Consider the following 17,091-nt stretch of genomic DNA (forward strand, 5'->3'; position numbering starts at 1 on the left):
AGTGGTGGTCCCCTCAGTGGTGCTACACCTCCTGTTCGGTAGATGGAGACTAATGGGCAACTGATTTACAGGATTAGCATGATTATCCCTCTCTCTTGTCATACATCTTTCATATAAAGATAATTCATTCATTGAGCTTACACGTTGTTCAAATATTTAATCGATTGAGGTTACATATTATTCACATTATGATTACATCAATTCAGAATGCATTTTGCTGTGGTTGTGCACAGGTACTGTAACATGCTATGGAAATTCCTGCAACATTCTGTGTCCCTCAGTCAGTTAACCTCACATTCCCCATCTTCTCCCTACTACCCTCTCAATCTGCACCCGGTGGGGAGATCAATGAAGAATAATAAACCAAAGGAAAAGCCTTGGCCCATTCAACCCCATATTGAATTGAAACTTCAAACAAACACAACTCTCTGTTCAGATATGAATCTGAGGTTAGCTGAGGCTCAAAACCCACACAGATTACCTCATATGACCCACTAGTGTGATTAATCTATGATGTAGCTTTGCCCCCACAACCCAAACCCTACAGAACTTCAGTCTGCCTAACCCAGAAACGTAATCAATACAAAATGAAACTAGAACAAATAAAAAATGATTGTTCTACTGTATAAGGAATTATGGGTACAAATATAAAAATCCAAACTTCTAATATATCCTAGAGAGGCTTAAGAAATGAGTCTGAAACTGTTCAAATCAATATCTGTCGCAGATTCTCAGATGTAGTCACCAGCCCCTCTGCCTGAGATTAGAATTATCATGGCATTTTCATTACATGTCCATTCTGTTTCCCATAACTCTCAATGAAGGCTTCAGAGCTGCCTGCAGATCAACTGCTGCTCCTTCAGTAGATCTTCACTCTAATTGAAGGTCAGTCCCAGACTAAATGTAACACAGTGGGGCTTACTGCAATGTGAGATACTGAAGATCTCAAAACTGTTTCTTTGATAAAAGACCCATACAGTATCTCCAAATCAAGTTTTACTAAGCTATGTGTGAGTGTGCCTCTGCAATGCCTCCACAATGACATTATGTTGACCTTATTCTACACTGAAGTTCTGAGTTGAAAGTACTAAGCTTGTCCTTTAAATATAAAATATGCCTTCTACCTCTACAATGATAGCACTTCTTTGTAATCCAATTATTCGACTCATTTACTGCTCTTGAACTAATGCATTTCCCCCAAACCCAATTCTCAGGCTCTAGCCAACTGCATATGACCATTCTCTGTGGTTCTATAAAGGATGTAATGTGGTGTAATCTAGGCGTCCGTTGCTGCAAAGGGCTTATTGACTTTTACAGGGACAATTAGAGGGTCACTATGAGCACGGAAAGTGTTAGAGAGATTGATGAGAGCAGAACTTCCCTTCCAAGGACACCAGAATGATACTGACTTGGGCACAAAAGAGAGATTTAAGGAGAGATGGCCCCATAGCACTGATCTAAGGTCAGTTGTGCTGCTTTAGGTTGGGACATTCAGGGTTGGGATGGTTAAAGGTGATAGGCAAAGGTTTCCCTGTACATAAAAAAAAAAAAAACATTTGAAAGACCTTCAAAATCGTGACTTGTCCAGATAATCAGAGACAAAACAACAGCAAAACATAACAACATTTGTCATTCATTGTCATATCCCACAGTCTGTTGACAGACGCTACGATACCATTTATGTTACATGTGTCTGTCCACAAAAATTATGAGCTCACAGGCTGGAGTTTGTACTGTTGGGAACACAAGCAGAATTTTCACATTTTCCATTAGAACCAGCTATTCCAGTGAGGAAATAATCCGGTGCCAGGATCATTTGCCCTCTGACTGCCTACAGTGACCTCACATTCAGAAACGTTCCAAAAAGAGGAATCCGCATTGACCACCATAGAGTCAACAAACGTTTTATTTCTGCTTTGGTCATATGGGCGGCAGAAGTGGTGGGAAATAGATCACTACTCTTTCTCTGCTTCTGGTGACAGGTGCCTCTTAGTTCAGCCAACCCGAACCCACCAAAATGTGTTGGATGGACAGTGGTCGGTGTAGATTGGTTTAAATTCATCCAGATTTAAAATGGGAAAAACAGGGGACATTATATGCACGCTTTCATTTGCGGAAGCAGAAGCGGATTCTGACGCCAGTGTGTGAATACGGCTTGAGAGCGGCAGCGGTCATATTTATGCTAAATGACAAGACAAGAAGCTGTTGTCCATCTAGCTGACAATAATAAATGACTTGAAACAACACTGTTTGCAGGGTTTTGTATTTAAGGGCAGTGCTAAAGTGGAGCGAGTATTTGGTGTGTGTGTGTGTTCTGATACGGTGTCTCTTTGTACTTGGCATGAGGGAATTAGGCCTTTCATAATTACACTACATACATCTCTCCCTCTTCACTCCATTTTCATCCTCCTGTCATCTCCATTTGATGTGAACAGAGCTATGGGGATAAGTGAGTGACAGATTCGTCCTCCACTCTTTTCATAAACCTCTGCCTTCATTATGCCTCCTTCAACCAGGTGCCTGCCTTTGCCTTGCCTGACTGCCCACACTTGACTGCTTTTATCAACTTCATAATCAATTCGACAAACTCAAAAGCGGCAAAGTAAAAGTAAGCCTGGTTTACATCAAGCAGACTCCATAAGGAAAGACGCTAGGAGGCAAAACTAGCCAGTTTTAGAACGTTATGTTGTGGAAGAAAATGAGTCTAAATGGAGATTAAATGGAGACCTTCGACTATCACATTTAAAACAGACTAAGGGAGTTACTAATAGTTACCACTGTGGTCAGCAACCAACAGGAAAATATGATGACTACATTGAGCCCACTAATCTTAGGGCTGACACAGATCACCTTCATCATTGTAAATAGCTACTTTCAAAAAACAGTAGTAACCACTATCAAATGTGTTTGTTCTGGCTGACGACACATTGGTTCAGTATAGCAGCTATAAATGCATGCAGGCGTATGTCATATACTAAGAGGGGAAGACAGAAGGCAAGAGAGAGAATAAAAAAATCAATGAATGATCAGACAAGACAATGTAGGGACATGTTGGCAATTTCTGCACGGCAAACAAAGCAGCCTAGATATTAGCTAACTAATACGACAACAGTCTGCTTGCTGAGTGTGTGTACTATAAACAGCAGTGTACTGCAGAGAGAAAGGCTTAAGCACCTAGCTCATTTATCTGCTAATGAATTAGGCTGTCACCACCCAGCGCTACAAAGCCTAACATTAGATCCAAATAAATAAATCAAGAAGCAGCAGCTCTGCAGCTTTGAAGTCAGAGAGGAGGCGAGGATTAGAGACAGAGCGCCGTCAGGAGCTTGCTCTGCTACTGAGAGGATATGTCTCACATGAGAGAAGCCGAATTAAAATAAAAACACAGCAAATACTAGGTATCTGCAGGAATAAGGAATGAACAGGCCAAGGAGAGAGTAAGTGAAAAGAATAGAAGAGAGAGTGGCTTCACATTGTTTATTCCAATGTCTATCAGTTACAGCATTTCGGGGGAAGTAGCCATTTCAGGTACATAAGAATGAATACAGACAGCCACTCTACAATATGTCTTCCTCTGGCTATTTTTAACCAAATCACACGTTTTCATTTAAATGGAGGCTACAGAAGTGTCATTACACTTTTTGATTTCACTTGGTTTTGAAAAACTTACCCAACCAGCGATAGACCTCCTCGGGCTCATTGGGCAGTATTAGGGGAAGCAGAAAACATGAACAACGGCTACAGAAACACCCAAATACGGCATTTTAGAAACAGCAAAGCTCCCAATATAGTGAGGCAGGTCTTTAGATGTTGTACATATGAAACCGTGTCATTTCGAACTTTATCCAGACTGTTATATTTCATTTTGTTGGACTCAAGCGTTACACTTCATGCATATGCATGCACTTACATTCTTGTTTCCATTGTGATGATAGTGATGGTTTCTATAGCAACCAAATCAAGCCAAATAAATATTAGCTGTTGCCATATCATTATAGCCCATTTAGGACATATCTTTGCCGATATCCACAAAACAGACAAGCGTCAACTTTCATCTGCAGGATGCTTGTACACACGCAAGCAGGCGGAAGAATGGGAATGTGAACGTATCGCTCAAGTTAAACAAAATATCATGCCATTTATATCCAAAACAGAGATGAATAAAAATGCAATTATAATGCATTAAAAGCTCTAATATGAGGGCAGGAGTACTTCTAATTATGAAGCTGGCTGTCTACTACTCAACAGCAGGCTATAGGAAATCATCAAGTGAAAAACATGGAAACCAAGTGATGTATTTCTCTTACCACACACACACACACACATGTCATATTTAACGTAACACTGCCATCAAGCGGAGTCACAGAGGTATTGCAACACAGCTTAACTAGGATGACTGTGATTTGTTTTGTCTGGGTTCTGTGTTATGAAGCTCTTTTACAACACAGGATCATAAGACGTTTGTCAGGTTAATCCTACACCAGATGACAGATCATCATGGCTGGCTGTTGCCTCTTAAAAGACTTGTCTGTCTACACTGAGTGTACAAAACATTAGGAACACCTTCCTACTATTGAGTTGCACACTCTTTCAGCCTCTGAATGGCACACATACAAATCAAATCAAATTTGATTTGTCAAATGCATCGAATACAACAGGTAGACCTTACCATGAAATGCTTACTTACATGCCCTTAACCAACAATGCAGTTCATGAAATAGAGTTTGGGTGTCAAGGTAAATAGTCCGGGTGTCCATTTGATTAATTGTTCAGCAGTCTTATGGTTATGGGGGCAGAAGCTGTTAAGGAGCCTTTTGGTCTTAGACTTGGCGCTCTGGTACTGCTTGCCGTGCGGTAGCAGAGATAACAGTCTACGACTTGGGTGACTGGAGTCTTTGACCATTTTTTGGGCCTTCCTCCGACACCGCCTAGTATATAGGTCCTGGATGTCAGGATGCTTGGCTGCAGTGATGTACTGGACCGTACGCACTACCCTCTGTAGCGCCTTACGGTCAGATGCCAAGCAGTTGCCATACCAGGCAGTGATGCAACCAGTCAGGATGCTCTTGAGGGTGCAGCTGTAAAACTTTTTGAGGATCTTTGGGCACATGCCAAATCTTTTCAGCCTTCTGAAGGGGAAAGGTGTTGTCGTACCCTCTTCAGAACTGTCTTGGTGTATTTGGACTAGAGGTTGACCGATTATGATTTTTCAACGCCAATACCGATACCAATTATTGGAGGACAAAAAAAAGCCAATACAGATTACATCGGCTGATTTTTAAAATGTATTTGTAATAATGACAATTGCAACAATACTGAATGAACACTTATTTAAACTTAATATAATACATCAATAAAATCAATTTAGCCTCAAATAAATAATGAAACATGTTCAATTTGGTTTAAAAAATGCAAAAACAAAGTGTTGGAGAAGAAAGTAAAAGTGCAATATGTGCCATGTAAGAAAGCTAACATTTAAGTTCCTTGCTCATAACATGAGAACATATGAAAGCTGGTGGTTCCTTTTAACATGAGTCTTCAATATTCCCAGGTAAGAAGTTTTATGTTGTAGTTATTATAGGAATTATAGGAATATTTCTCTCTATACCATTTGTATTTCATTAACCTTTGACTATTGGATGTTCTTATAGGCACTTTAGTATTGCCAGTGTAACAGTATAGCTTCCGTCCCTCTCCTCTCTCCTACCTGGGCTCGAACCAGGAACACAACGACAGCAGCCACCCTTGAAGCAGCATTACCCATGCAGAGCAAAGGGAACAACCACTCCAAGTCTCAGAGCAAGTGACGTTTGAAACGCTATTAGCATGCACCCCGCTAACTAGCTAGCCATTTCACATCGGTTATACCAGCCTCAACTCGGGAGTTGATAGGCTTGAAGTTATAAACAGCTGCTGGCAAATGCACGAAAATGCTGTTTGAATGAATGCTTACGAGCCTGCTGGTGCCTACCATCGCTCAGTCAGACTGCTCTATCAAATCATAGACTTAGTTATAACATGATAACACACAGAAATACGAGCCGTAGGTCATTAATATGACCGAATCCAGAAACTATCATCTCGAAAACAAGACGTTTATTCTTTCAGTGAAATACAGAACCGTTCCGTATTTTATCTAACGGGTGGCATCCATAAGTCTAAATATTGCTGTTACATTGCACAACCTTCAATGTCATCTCATAATTACGTAAAATTCTGGCAAATTAAGCGGCCCCAAACTGTTGCATATACACTGACTCTGCGTGCAATGAACGCAAGCGAAGTGACACAATTTCACCTGGTTAATATTGCCTGCTAACCTAGATTTCTTTTAGCTAAATATGCAGGTTTAAAAATATATACTTCTGTGTATTGATTTTAAGAAAGGCATTGATGTTTATGGTTAGGTACACATTGGAGCAACGATACACACTGCATCGATTAAATGCAACGCAGGACACGCTAGATGAACGAGTAATATCATCAACCATGTGTAGTTAACTAGTGATTATGATTGATTGATTGGTAGTTTTTCATAAGATAAGTTTAATTTTATAAGATAAGTTTAATGCTAGCTAGCAAATTACCTTGGCTTGAGCGTTGGACTAGTTAACTGTAAGGTTGCAAGATTGAATCCCCCGAGCTGACAAGGTAAAAAATCTGTTGTTCTGTCCCTGAACAAGGCAGTTAACCCACCGTTCCTAGGCCGCCATTGAAAATAAGAATGTGTTCTTAACTGACTTGCCTAGTTAAATAAAGATTAAATAAAGGTGTAAAAAAAACTGCCAAATCGGTGTCCAAAAATACCTATTTCCGATTGTCATGAGAACTTGAAATCGGCCCTAATTAAATCGGCCATTCCGATTAATCGGTCAACCTTTAGTTTGGACCATGATAGTTAGTTGGTGATGTGGATAGCAGCGAACTTGAAACTCTTGACTTGCTCCACTTCAGCACCGTCGATGTTAATGGGGGCCTGTTCAGCCCTCCTTTTCCTATAGTCCACAATCAGCTCCTTTGTCTTGCTCACATTGAGGGAGAGGTTGTTGTCCTGGCAGTCTCTGGCCTCCTCCCTATAGGATTTCTCATCGTTGTCAGTGATCAGGCCTCTACCTCTGTTGTGTCATCAGCAAACTTAATGACGGTGTTGGAGTCGTGCTTGGCCACGCAGTCATGGGTGAACAGGGAGTACAGGAAGGAACTAAGCACGTACCCCTGAGGGGCCCCAGTGTTGAGGATCAGCGTGGTGGATGTGTTGTTGCCTACCCTTACCACCTGGGTGCAGCCCGTCAGGAAGTACAGGATCCAGTTGCAGAGGGAGGTGTTTAGTCCCAGGGTCCTTAACTTTTTTTATTTATTATTTTAAATTGAATATCCAAAACATACAATATACTTGCAGGGAAGCCTCTCAACAACTACACCATACCAGTCATCCAATAGACTCCCATTCAGAGCGACACACAGAAGCATCCAGGGTCAATGCCCTGCTCAAGGGCACGACGACAGATCTCCCACCTGTCCAAAAAACATGAATCCTAACACTCCAAGATCCCCCCCACAGTTCCCAATTAGCTGTCCCTCAACCATTCAAGACCCCTCCCAAACCCCTAAGAATATACTTTTTTTTTATTACAATTAATTTCATTCTTCACCCCCAAGAATCCCCCAATGCACCAACAACCAAGAGAATGAACTAAATTGAAAAAAGAAAAAGATAGAAGAAAACAGCAAACAAAAAATCTATAAAAACAAAGGACATCAAGGACAATGCCAACTGTATATGTTTGTGTGCATGTCTGGCACTATTACATGTATGTGTGTGTTCTTGTATGTATTTATCTGAATGAGAGTGTGTGTATATGTATGTGCACAAACACCTGCATGGCATCAGCCTCAGGAAAACCGGCATTAGCTGTAAAAACACTGATCCTCAGGTGTCATTCAAACATACTTTTTATTATGTTTTATTTTGAGTGAGCTTTTCTCTAATGTGGTTATTGGATCTGATTTTAATGGCTAGCATTTTGATGGCCATAACAAATAGATATGGTGACAGTGGACACCCTTGTTTAACTCCTCTTGACAATTCAAAACTCTCTGAGAAGTAGCCGTTATTTACTATTTTACACCTGGGGTTGCTATACATTATTTTTTGTCATTTTATAAGAGAATTACTGAAATTGAAAAAATCCAGGCATTTATAAATAAAATCCAGTCTTACTTTATCAAATGCCTTTTCAAAATCCGCTATAAATACAAGGCCTGGCCTCTTAGATGTTTCTTGACATTCTATTATTTCTAGTAGTTGTCGTATATTATCTTCAATGGATCGTCCATGTAAAAAACCTGTCTGATCTGGATTAATCAGGATGAACAATACCTGGTAAAACCTTTTTAATTCTGAGTGCTATGCATTTCGCTAGTATTTTTGCATCACAACATTGAAGTGTTAGATAGACTGGGTCTTTATATTTGCAATCTGGGTCTTGTTTTAATAATAGAGAAATCAGACCTTCCTGCTGAGTACCCGACAGACTACCATTTCTATATGAGTAGTTAAAACAATCTAACAATGTAGCTTTAAGTATATCAAAAAAGGCTTGATATACCTCTACCGGTATGCCATCAAGTTCTGGGGGTTTTCCAGACTGAAAGGATTTAATAGCCTCAAAAATGTATTCCTCTGTAATTTGGCCTTCGCACTGATTTTTCTGTACACTTGTTAATTTTCCATTTTTTATATTATTTGTAAAGAATTCCTTACCGTAATCTTCATTCAGTGGGAAAGGATGAGACGGAAAAGAGAACATCTGCCTAAAATAATTAGCTTCCTCTTTTAAAATATAATTCGGAGAATCATGGATGACTCTGTCTTCAGTAATGAGTTTCTCCAAATTATTTTTGTTAGCGTTCCTGTACTGGAGATTCAGGAAGAATGTTGTGCATTTCTCTCCATATTCCATCCAGTTTGCTTTATTTTTGTAATAGATTACATTAGATCGTTCTTGAATAAGTTCCTCAAGTTATTTTTGTTTTTCCTCTAACATATTTTGTATTACTGTAGTGTCATTTTTATTGCTATCTACCTGTACTATTAGTTAGTCTTGTCTCTTTAGACAGAAACAGCTTTTTTATTATTGATGAATATTGAATTGAATGACCTCTGAAGGTACATTTGAAGGTAACCCAAACAATATTATACTGGAAAAATTCAGTTATAAATTATTTTGTCTTAGTTAAAAATATGTTGTCCTCCAATACAATTTCCAATATCCCCGTCCTCATGGAAAATCTATAAGAGTTATGTTAATGCCAATTAAATGATGATCCGATCGCATTCTGTCTCCTATTAATACTTTTTTTAACCTTTGATGAAAGAGACAAGAAAGTAGTCAAGATGAATAGCTTGATTAAGTCTCCTCCGTGTATATCTCACTAGGTTGGGGTTTTTTAGTCTCCAAATATTAACTATTTCTAATGTGTCCATAATATTTGTGATTTCCTTAAGGGCAGGGTGATGATTGTTTGTAGAGTGATTACCTTTAAGGTCCATTGAGGTACTTAACACTGTATTATAGTCTCCTAACATAATGATTTGATCATTTGTTGCCTGTACGTTCAATAAGTTGGTACAAATGTTTTCGAAAAAGTATGGATCATCCTGATTTGGACCATATAGTTGTTTGAGCCAAATCTCTTTTTCGTCAACTTTCATATTCAAAAAGATCCACCTTTCTTGCGAATCATTCCTGACTATTTGCAAATTCAGATCAAAATGTTTGTTAATTAATATCATCACACCTTTGGAGTTCCTTTGGCCATGACAGAAAAAAAATTCACCACCACATTCCTTTTTCCACACAACTTCATCTAAGGACGTAGAGTGAGTTTCCTGTAAACAGTATATGTTATATTCCTTTTCTTTTAGCCGCATAAAGACTGATCTTTATTTTTTTGGAATCTGCTAAACCATTACAATTATAACTGGCTATACTTATTTCACCCCGTACCATAACTAGATACTATTCTCAGTCTAAATTGACCATAATTAGTGCTTGTAAAATTACTGCCATCAGAGGTATTATGACGGTCAAAATTAGAGCATCAAATGTCTGATATTTAGAATTTAAGAAATAGGTTCTAGCAATATTGGTTTTATTCCCTTGCCTGTTTGCCTGTGAGCCAATGCCACAGATGTTAGAAAATTGAGACAAGATATTATGTGTGAAGTATATCTGAGTAGGTTGGTGTGTATGATTTAGGATGTGATTTAGTGAGTGTGTACGATGTCTGTATAAGAATAAGATTATAATGTGTGCTGTCCAAATAAATAATAACTCGGCCAATTTGCATGGTTGAGTGTCTGTGTGTGTAACATGTAGTGCGTATAGCCTTAATATTCATGATGATAATTGTAATCCATATCGTATCACTGTCATAGTTGCATCATAATTAACTTTAACATCATTGAAAAACACATCCCAGCATTTCCATAGCAATTGACGTTTCACATGATCATGAAAGACACATTGCATTACTCTAGAGACAGCTTCACTACAGTACAAATGTGTTCCGTACAATATGTTATTAGAGTCCCCTGTTCTACTCCAATCTATACTTCTTTATCGGTGTAACAAATGGCTTTGGCCACATGGTGTCACCCTACATACATGCTTTACTTTGCTGTGTTTGCTCTGAATCACGTGTTCCAAACAAATGCAGCACATCTCAGGGGGCTTTGACCTATTAGGCCAAACAATTAGGACACATTATGTTAGATGGACCATATTCTACTAGGCTTACCAGATACATGAATGTCATTGTCATTGTATCAGTGCAATGATTTATGGCTCAGTTGGATTGTGGGTTCGATTCCCGAAGCCGCACGCATGACTTTAAGTTGTTTGGATAAAAGTGTCTGCTAAATATTATTATTATATATTAGTGAGAGTCACTCACACCCACTCAGAACAGTTGGCATCCCCAGACAGCTCTCTCCCCAATACACACTGTCTCAGTTGTCTATGCACCACTGTTCGGTCAACAATTCTGTGTCTTCATGTAATGGTAAACCCCAGAGGAAGGGAAGAAAATACTAAGCTGATTAACTGTTTTAAATCCCCGTCATTAAGCTCGTTAAACATTCCAGAGCCAATGGCACCGGAACACCGAGAGGAAAACAGAAAGAAACTGTTTGATTATCTCCAGGAGATCATATGTGGCTTGTAAGGAGCTATGCAGACATTCCAGAATCTGGGAACCCCACGGGAGGGAGACCTTGGTTGGGAGTGGGTGGTTGGCAGCCTTGGCATTCACATTCCCTTTCTGACCTGAGTCTTTGTTCTCCTAATCCCTAATTAAGGATCTAGTTTAACTGAATTTTTAGCAGCGGGATCAATTGATAGAATAAAGCATGTAGCTCTTGCTGGGAGGACTGGACTGACATAATAGGGTCAAAGGTACACACTATCAGGCCTCTGGTGAATACGAACACTAGTCAATCTGATGAATTAACTTTGTACTGTACTGTGCATCATACAGAAATGACAGTATGTCATTACTAGTCAGTGATACTATATGAAGTGTATGCTAAGCGGAAGACAAGACAATTGCTGACAATAAAACAGTCTGTTTTTCTAAACAATGACTAAATATTCTCCTGACACTCTCTATGTTCTGACTGTATCTGACCAGCCAGGTAAATATGGGTGTTTTCGTGTGTATGAATTTGGTGCCCTGGGGCAAACCAAGCATTGACTCACCATGCTGTTGAGGCGGTCTGAGTCGTCATAGCTCTCACATGGGTGTGTTCTGGGTCCCAGGGGCTCCAGATCCTCCTCGTCCCACATGTAGGTGCCCCCCGAGCTGTTGGAAGGGGACAGCTCCAGAGACGAGCCCTGAAGGAAGTCTCCCCTCTCTGGGGCCAGGATGTCAACTTCCTCCTTCCGCCCTGCACAGGGGACACAAACAGGACAATCAGTTCATACATTTTACTGACTGTCAGGAATTATGGGACTGAAGCAGTGTTATAAAAGCTCTAGAGTGGTTAATCGTGGCAACTAGTAGTAACAAAAGAAGATAAGATTTCAGCAGGTGTTTTTTTTTTCTTACCTGAGAGGCCCATCTCATTCCAGTCCATGGTCTCATTCAGGAAGCTCCGCAGGCGGGTCTGAGTGGCAGTACTACCTCTCGCCCTGTTGTCTGGGACATCCCCATCAGCCAGGTTATTAAAGTCATCCAAGAACTCCTCGCTGGTATCTCCACGAGAGAGCGATGAGGCTGAGGAGAGAGACATGTCCTCTAGCCCCTCCCCTGTCCCCCTGAGCTGCCCCCCTGAGGTCCTGTCGCTGTCACTAAGGGGGTCTGGAGTGAGGGTGAGGGGGGGTGACTCTGCCCTATCCCCGTCCCCCACTCCTCCAGCCCTGACCTCCCCCTTCACCCTCCCTGTAAACAGGGGTTTCTGCTGCTTGACCGTGTCAGGCCGTGTCAGTCTATAGCCCAGAGCAGAAGGCTTGTTCAGAACACAGTTGGGGAGAAGAGGTTTTTTGAGGGCACTAGGGGTTGTGGAGGGGGAGCCGGCTGAAGAGAGGCTCCTAGGATACTGAAGCCCACCCAGCCCTGTGCCCAGGCCGAGGCCCATCCCCAGGCCCTGCCTCCCATTCGACAGCTGGTGGGGTCTGATGTGGTTGGTCCTGGGTGGTTGTAGCTGTGTGTTAGCCAGAGGCTTGGCCAGCTCCACTGCCCGGTTAAAGGAGAAGGAGCGTGCCATGGGCAAGTTGGTCGGGGACGGGATCTGCTTGAAGTGGGTGAAACTCTGCGAGCGCACCATGTTGTCCAGTGTGAGGGACTTGAGGCTGTCGCTGGACTGGGATAGGCTATCTCTAGAGCTGCTGCGAGGGGAGCTGGAGCTGGCCCGTGGCCTCACCAGCCCTGAACCTGACTGTCCTGAGCCATCAGTAGCTCCATTTTGGCCTAGTTTGGGGCCTCCACTGAAGGAGGCGCTCTGCCCCTGTCTGGGCCCTGCCTTGGGGCTGGTCTTTGCGACTTGGCGGGGGATGGCCCTGGGGCTTGAAGTAGATGACTCAGACGAACCAGAACTCCTGACCCTCTTAGGGGTGGATGGGGACGGTTTCTTGATCTCCCTCCCCCATGTGGAGTGCTGAGTCTTGGGCTTGTCCCCTCCCTCCTTTGGGCATGCATCATCTTCAAAGCTAGTGGGGGTGGTTGGAGTACTGCCACCGTCTTTCCTCCATTTTAGAGAGAAGGAGGAGGCACGGACCACCCCATTGGGTCTTGCTGGGGGGGTGGTCTTGCTGTCTTGGGGTGAAGGGGTGGTTCCATTGGGCAGGGGGCTGGTGACCCCCGTGGTGGGGCGGACACCGAACTTAGGCAGTCTGGACACCATGGCAAGCTTGATGGGTGTCTTCTCTTCCATCAGCTGCCAGCACAGTATGTGAGAGAGAGAGAGAGAGAGAGAGAGAGAGAGAGAGAGAGAGAGAGAGAGCGAGAGAGAGAGAGAGCGAGAGAGAGCGAGAGAGAGCGAGAGAGAGCGAGAGAGAGAGAGAGAGAGAGCGAGAGAGAGGTCAAAATGTAATTTCTGATGCAAATTCATACTTTCATGCATGCGTGGATGTGGCGGTCCTGGGCTGGTGTGGTTACACGTAGTCTGCAGTTGTGAGGATGGTTGGACGTACTGACAAATTCTCTAAAACAACGTTGGAGGCAGATTATGGCGGAGAAATTAACATTCACTTCCTAGGCAACAGCTCTGGTTGCCATTCCTAAGGTCAGCATGCCAATTTCACTCTCCCTCAAAACTTGAGACATACAGTGCCTTGCAAAAGTATTTGGCCCCCTTGAACATTGTGACCTTTTGCCACATTTCAGGCTTCAAACATAAAGATATAAAACTGTATTTTTTTGTGAAGAATCAACAACAAGTGGGACACAATCATGAAGTGGAACGACATTTATTGGATATTTCAAACTTTTTTAACAAATCAAAAACTGAAAAATTGGGCGTGCAAAATTATTCAGCCCCCTTAAGTTAATACTTTGTAGCGCCACCTTTTGCTGCGATTACAGCTGTAAGTCGCTTGGGGTATGTCTCTATCAGTTTTGCACATCGAGAGACTGAAATATTTTCCCATTCCTCCTTGCAAAACAGCTCGAGCTCAGTGAGGTTGGATGGAGAGCATTTGTGAACAGCAGTTTTCAGTTCTTTCCACAGATTCTCGATTGGATTCAGGTCTGGACTTTGACTTGGCCATTCTAACACCTGGATATGTTTATTTTTGAACCATTCCATTGTAGATTTTGCTTTATGTTTTGGATCATTGTCTTGTTGGAAGACACATCTCCGTCCCAGTCTCAGGTCTTTTGCAGTCTCCATCAGGTTTTCTTCCAGAATGGTCCTGTATTTGGCTCCATCCATCTTCCCATCAATTTTAACCATCTTCCCTGTCCCTGCTGAAGAAAAGCAGGCCCAAACCATGATGCTGCCACCACCATGTTTGACAGTGGGGATGGTGTGTTCAGGGTGATGAGCTGGGTTGCTTTTACGCCAAACATAACGTTTTGCATTGTTGCCAAAACGTTCAATTTTGGTTTCATCTGACCAGAGCACCTTCTTCCACATGTTTGGTGTGTCTCCCAGGTGGCTTGTGGCAAACTTTAAACGACACTGTTTATGTATATCTTTAAGAAATGGCTTTCTTCTTGCCACTCTTCCATAAAGGCCAGATTTGTGCAATATACGACTGATTGTTGTCCTATGGACAGAGTCTCCCACCTCAGCTGTAGATCTCTGCAGTTCATCCAGAGTGATCATGGGCATCTTGGCTGCATCTCTGATCAGTCTTCTCCTTGTATGAGCTGAAAGTTTAGAGGGACGGCCAGGTCTTGGTAGATTTGCAGTGGTCTGATACTCCTTCCATTTCAATATTATCGCTTGCACAGTGCTCCTTGGGATGTTTAAAGCTTGGGAAATCTTTTTGTATCCAAATCCGGCTTTAAACTACTTCACAACAGTATCTCGGACCTGCCTGGTGTGTTCCTTGTTCTTCATGATGCTCTCTGCGCTTTTAACGGACCTCTGAGACTATCACAGTGCAGGTGCATTTATACGGAGACTTGATTACACACAGGTGGATTGTATTTATCATCATTAGTCATTTAGGTCAACATTGGATCATTCAGAGATCCTCACTGAACTTCTGGAGAGAGTTTGCTGCACTGAAAGTAAAGGGGCTGAATAATTTTGCACGCCCAATTCTTCAGTTTTTGATTTGTTAAAAAAGTTTGAAATATCCAATAAATGTCGTTCCACTTCATCATTATGTCCCACTTGTTGTTGATTCTTCACAAAAAAATACAGTTTTATATCTTTATGTTTGAAGCCTGAAATGTGGCAAAAGGTCGCAAAGTTCAAGGGGGCCGAATACTTTCGCAAGGCACTGTATGTGGCATTGTGTTGTATGACAAAACTGCACATTTTAAAGTGGCCTTTTATTGTCCCTAGCACAAGGTGCACCTGTGTAATGATTATGTTATTTAATCAGCTAGTTGATATACCACACCTTTCTAGTAGATTATATTGGTAAATGAGAAATGCTCACTAATAGGGATGTAAACAAATTTGTGCACAACATTTTGGAGAAATAAGCTTTTTGTGCATGTGGAAAATGTAGGAGATTTTTTTTTTCAGCTCATGAAACATGGGACCAACACTTTACATGTTGCGTTTATATTTTTGTTCAGTATATATATATATATACAGTATGTTGTAGCACTGAGACAGACAATGACATGATGTCAGGATTCCTAGATTAGTAATAATTTATTTGGGTCAATGACTAGACTGGAAACCAGCATTGACACAAGGATTCCGGCCCTACTGCGTTCTGTGTCGAGCGTGGCAGTCTGGCACAAAATCAAAGCTAATGTAACAGTATAACTTTAGACCGTCCCGTCACCCATACCCGGGCGCGAACCAAGGACCCTCTGCACACATTAACAATAGTCACCCTCGAAGCATCGTTACCCATCACTCCACAAAAGCCGCGGCCCTTGCAGAGCAAGGGGAACCACTACTTCAAGGGCTCAGAGCAAGTGACGTCACCGATTGAAACGCTATTTAGTGCGCACCACTGCTAACTAGCTAGCCGTTACACTAACTTATTGTTATTTTTTTATATGCAAGTTGAAAAGAGTAAACATTCTGGAGTCAATCCCTGATAGACAGAATCCTTTGTTGGACTGTACAGTACCAGAAACAACCGTTATTTCACTATTTCAATATCAGCCTTTTCCTCTAAATCTACAGCGTTAGATTTTTAAACCACAGACAATGAAGAATGAACTTTGAAAGATATTTGGCGGACTTTCCCCATTGTCTTCTCTATTCATTACCACTTTAGATATGCTTCGATGGGACCTCTGGGTTCCCCCCCCACTTAACAAAGCTGATGAGTCACAGCTACCTTATCATAAAAACACCAGAGCGCCATAGGCTTTATGATATCACAGAACCATAGGGCATAATAGTGAATCATATTTGGTTCAAAGGGAAGGGGAAGTTTTAGGTTCTGCATGTAGTATAGCTTCCTTTTCTTGCAGCATCTGGTAAAGAACCTTCATCTTCCTTATCCAACGGTTCCCCATTCCCAGACTCATTACTACTCATCTGGATCAGCTCCAGAACAGAGGCTGCATTAAGGCAGCACACACACAAACACACACACACACACACACACACACACACACAGAGAGGCACAAAGCAGGTCACTTCATATTGACAATAATAAGGGCTTTTGTAAAGACCTTGCTGATGCTGATATACGTGCCGGTCCCCTTAACCAGGTCAGAAGGTTGTGGAGGAGGGGAATTTGCATGTCTGGCTTATCTGACACAGGAATAGTGGGACAAGTATAGTCCATTTAATTCATGAGCATGGATAAACTGCTACACGGTGTCGCTCATCCAAGGGCCATGCTGACTGGCATCATTGTTTTTGTTTCTTTAATTGTCCATCATCAGATAAGTCCCTTCAAAGGGGAAATTCCAGATAGTTATGGGAACTATAGTGGCTTA

At 41.8% G+C, this 17,091-nt stretch overlaps 1 protein-coding gene across 5 annotated transcripts in view; it reads right to left on the reverse strand.

Moving 5' to 3' along the window:
- Positions 1-17,091, reverse strand: part of LOC109889982 (serine-rich coiled-coil domain-containing protein 2) — a 77,219-nt gene that overhangs the window by 26,012 nt on the left and 34,116 nt on the right. For all 5 annotated transcript variants that reach the window (XM_020481890.2, XM_020481889.2, XM_020481888.2 and 2 more), the window contains exons 3-4: positions 12,112-13,438; positions 11,763-11,950 (exon numbers count right to left, since the gene is read on the reverse strand). In XM_020481890.2, the coding sequence (XP_020337479.1) occupies positions 11,763-11,950; positions 12,112-13,435 (1,512 nt within the window). In that variant the 5' untranslated portion in view covers positions 13,436-13,438. The remainder of the gene's footprint in view (positions 1-11,762; positions 11,951-12,111; positions 13,439-17,091) is intronic.

The sequence above is a fragment of the Oncorhynchus kisutch genome, linkage group LG4 (assembly GCF_002021735.2).
Source record: "Oncorhynchus kisutch isolate 150728-3 linkage group LG4, Okis_V2, whole genome shotgun sequence".
Classification (NCBI taxonomy): Eukaryota; Metazoa; Chordata; class Actinopteri; order Salmoniformes; family Salmonidae; genus Oncorhynchus; species Oncorhynchus kisutch.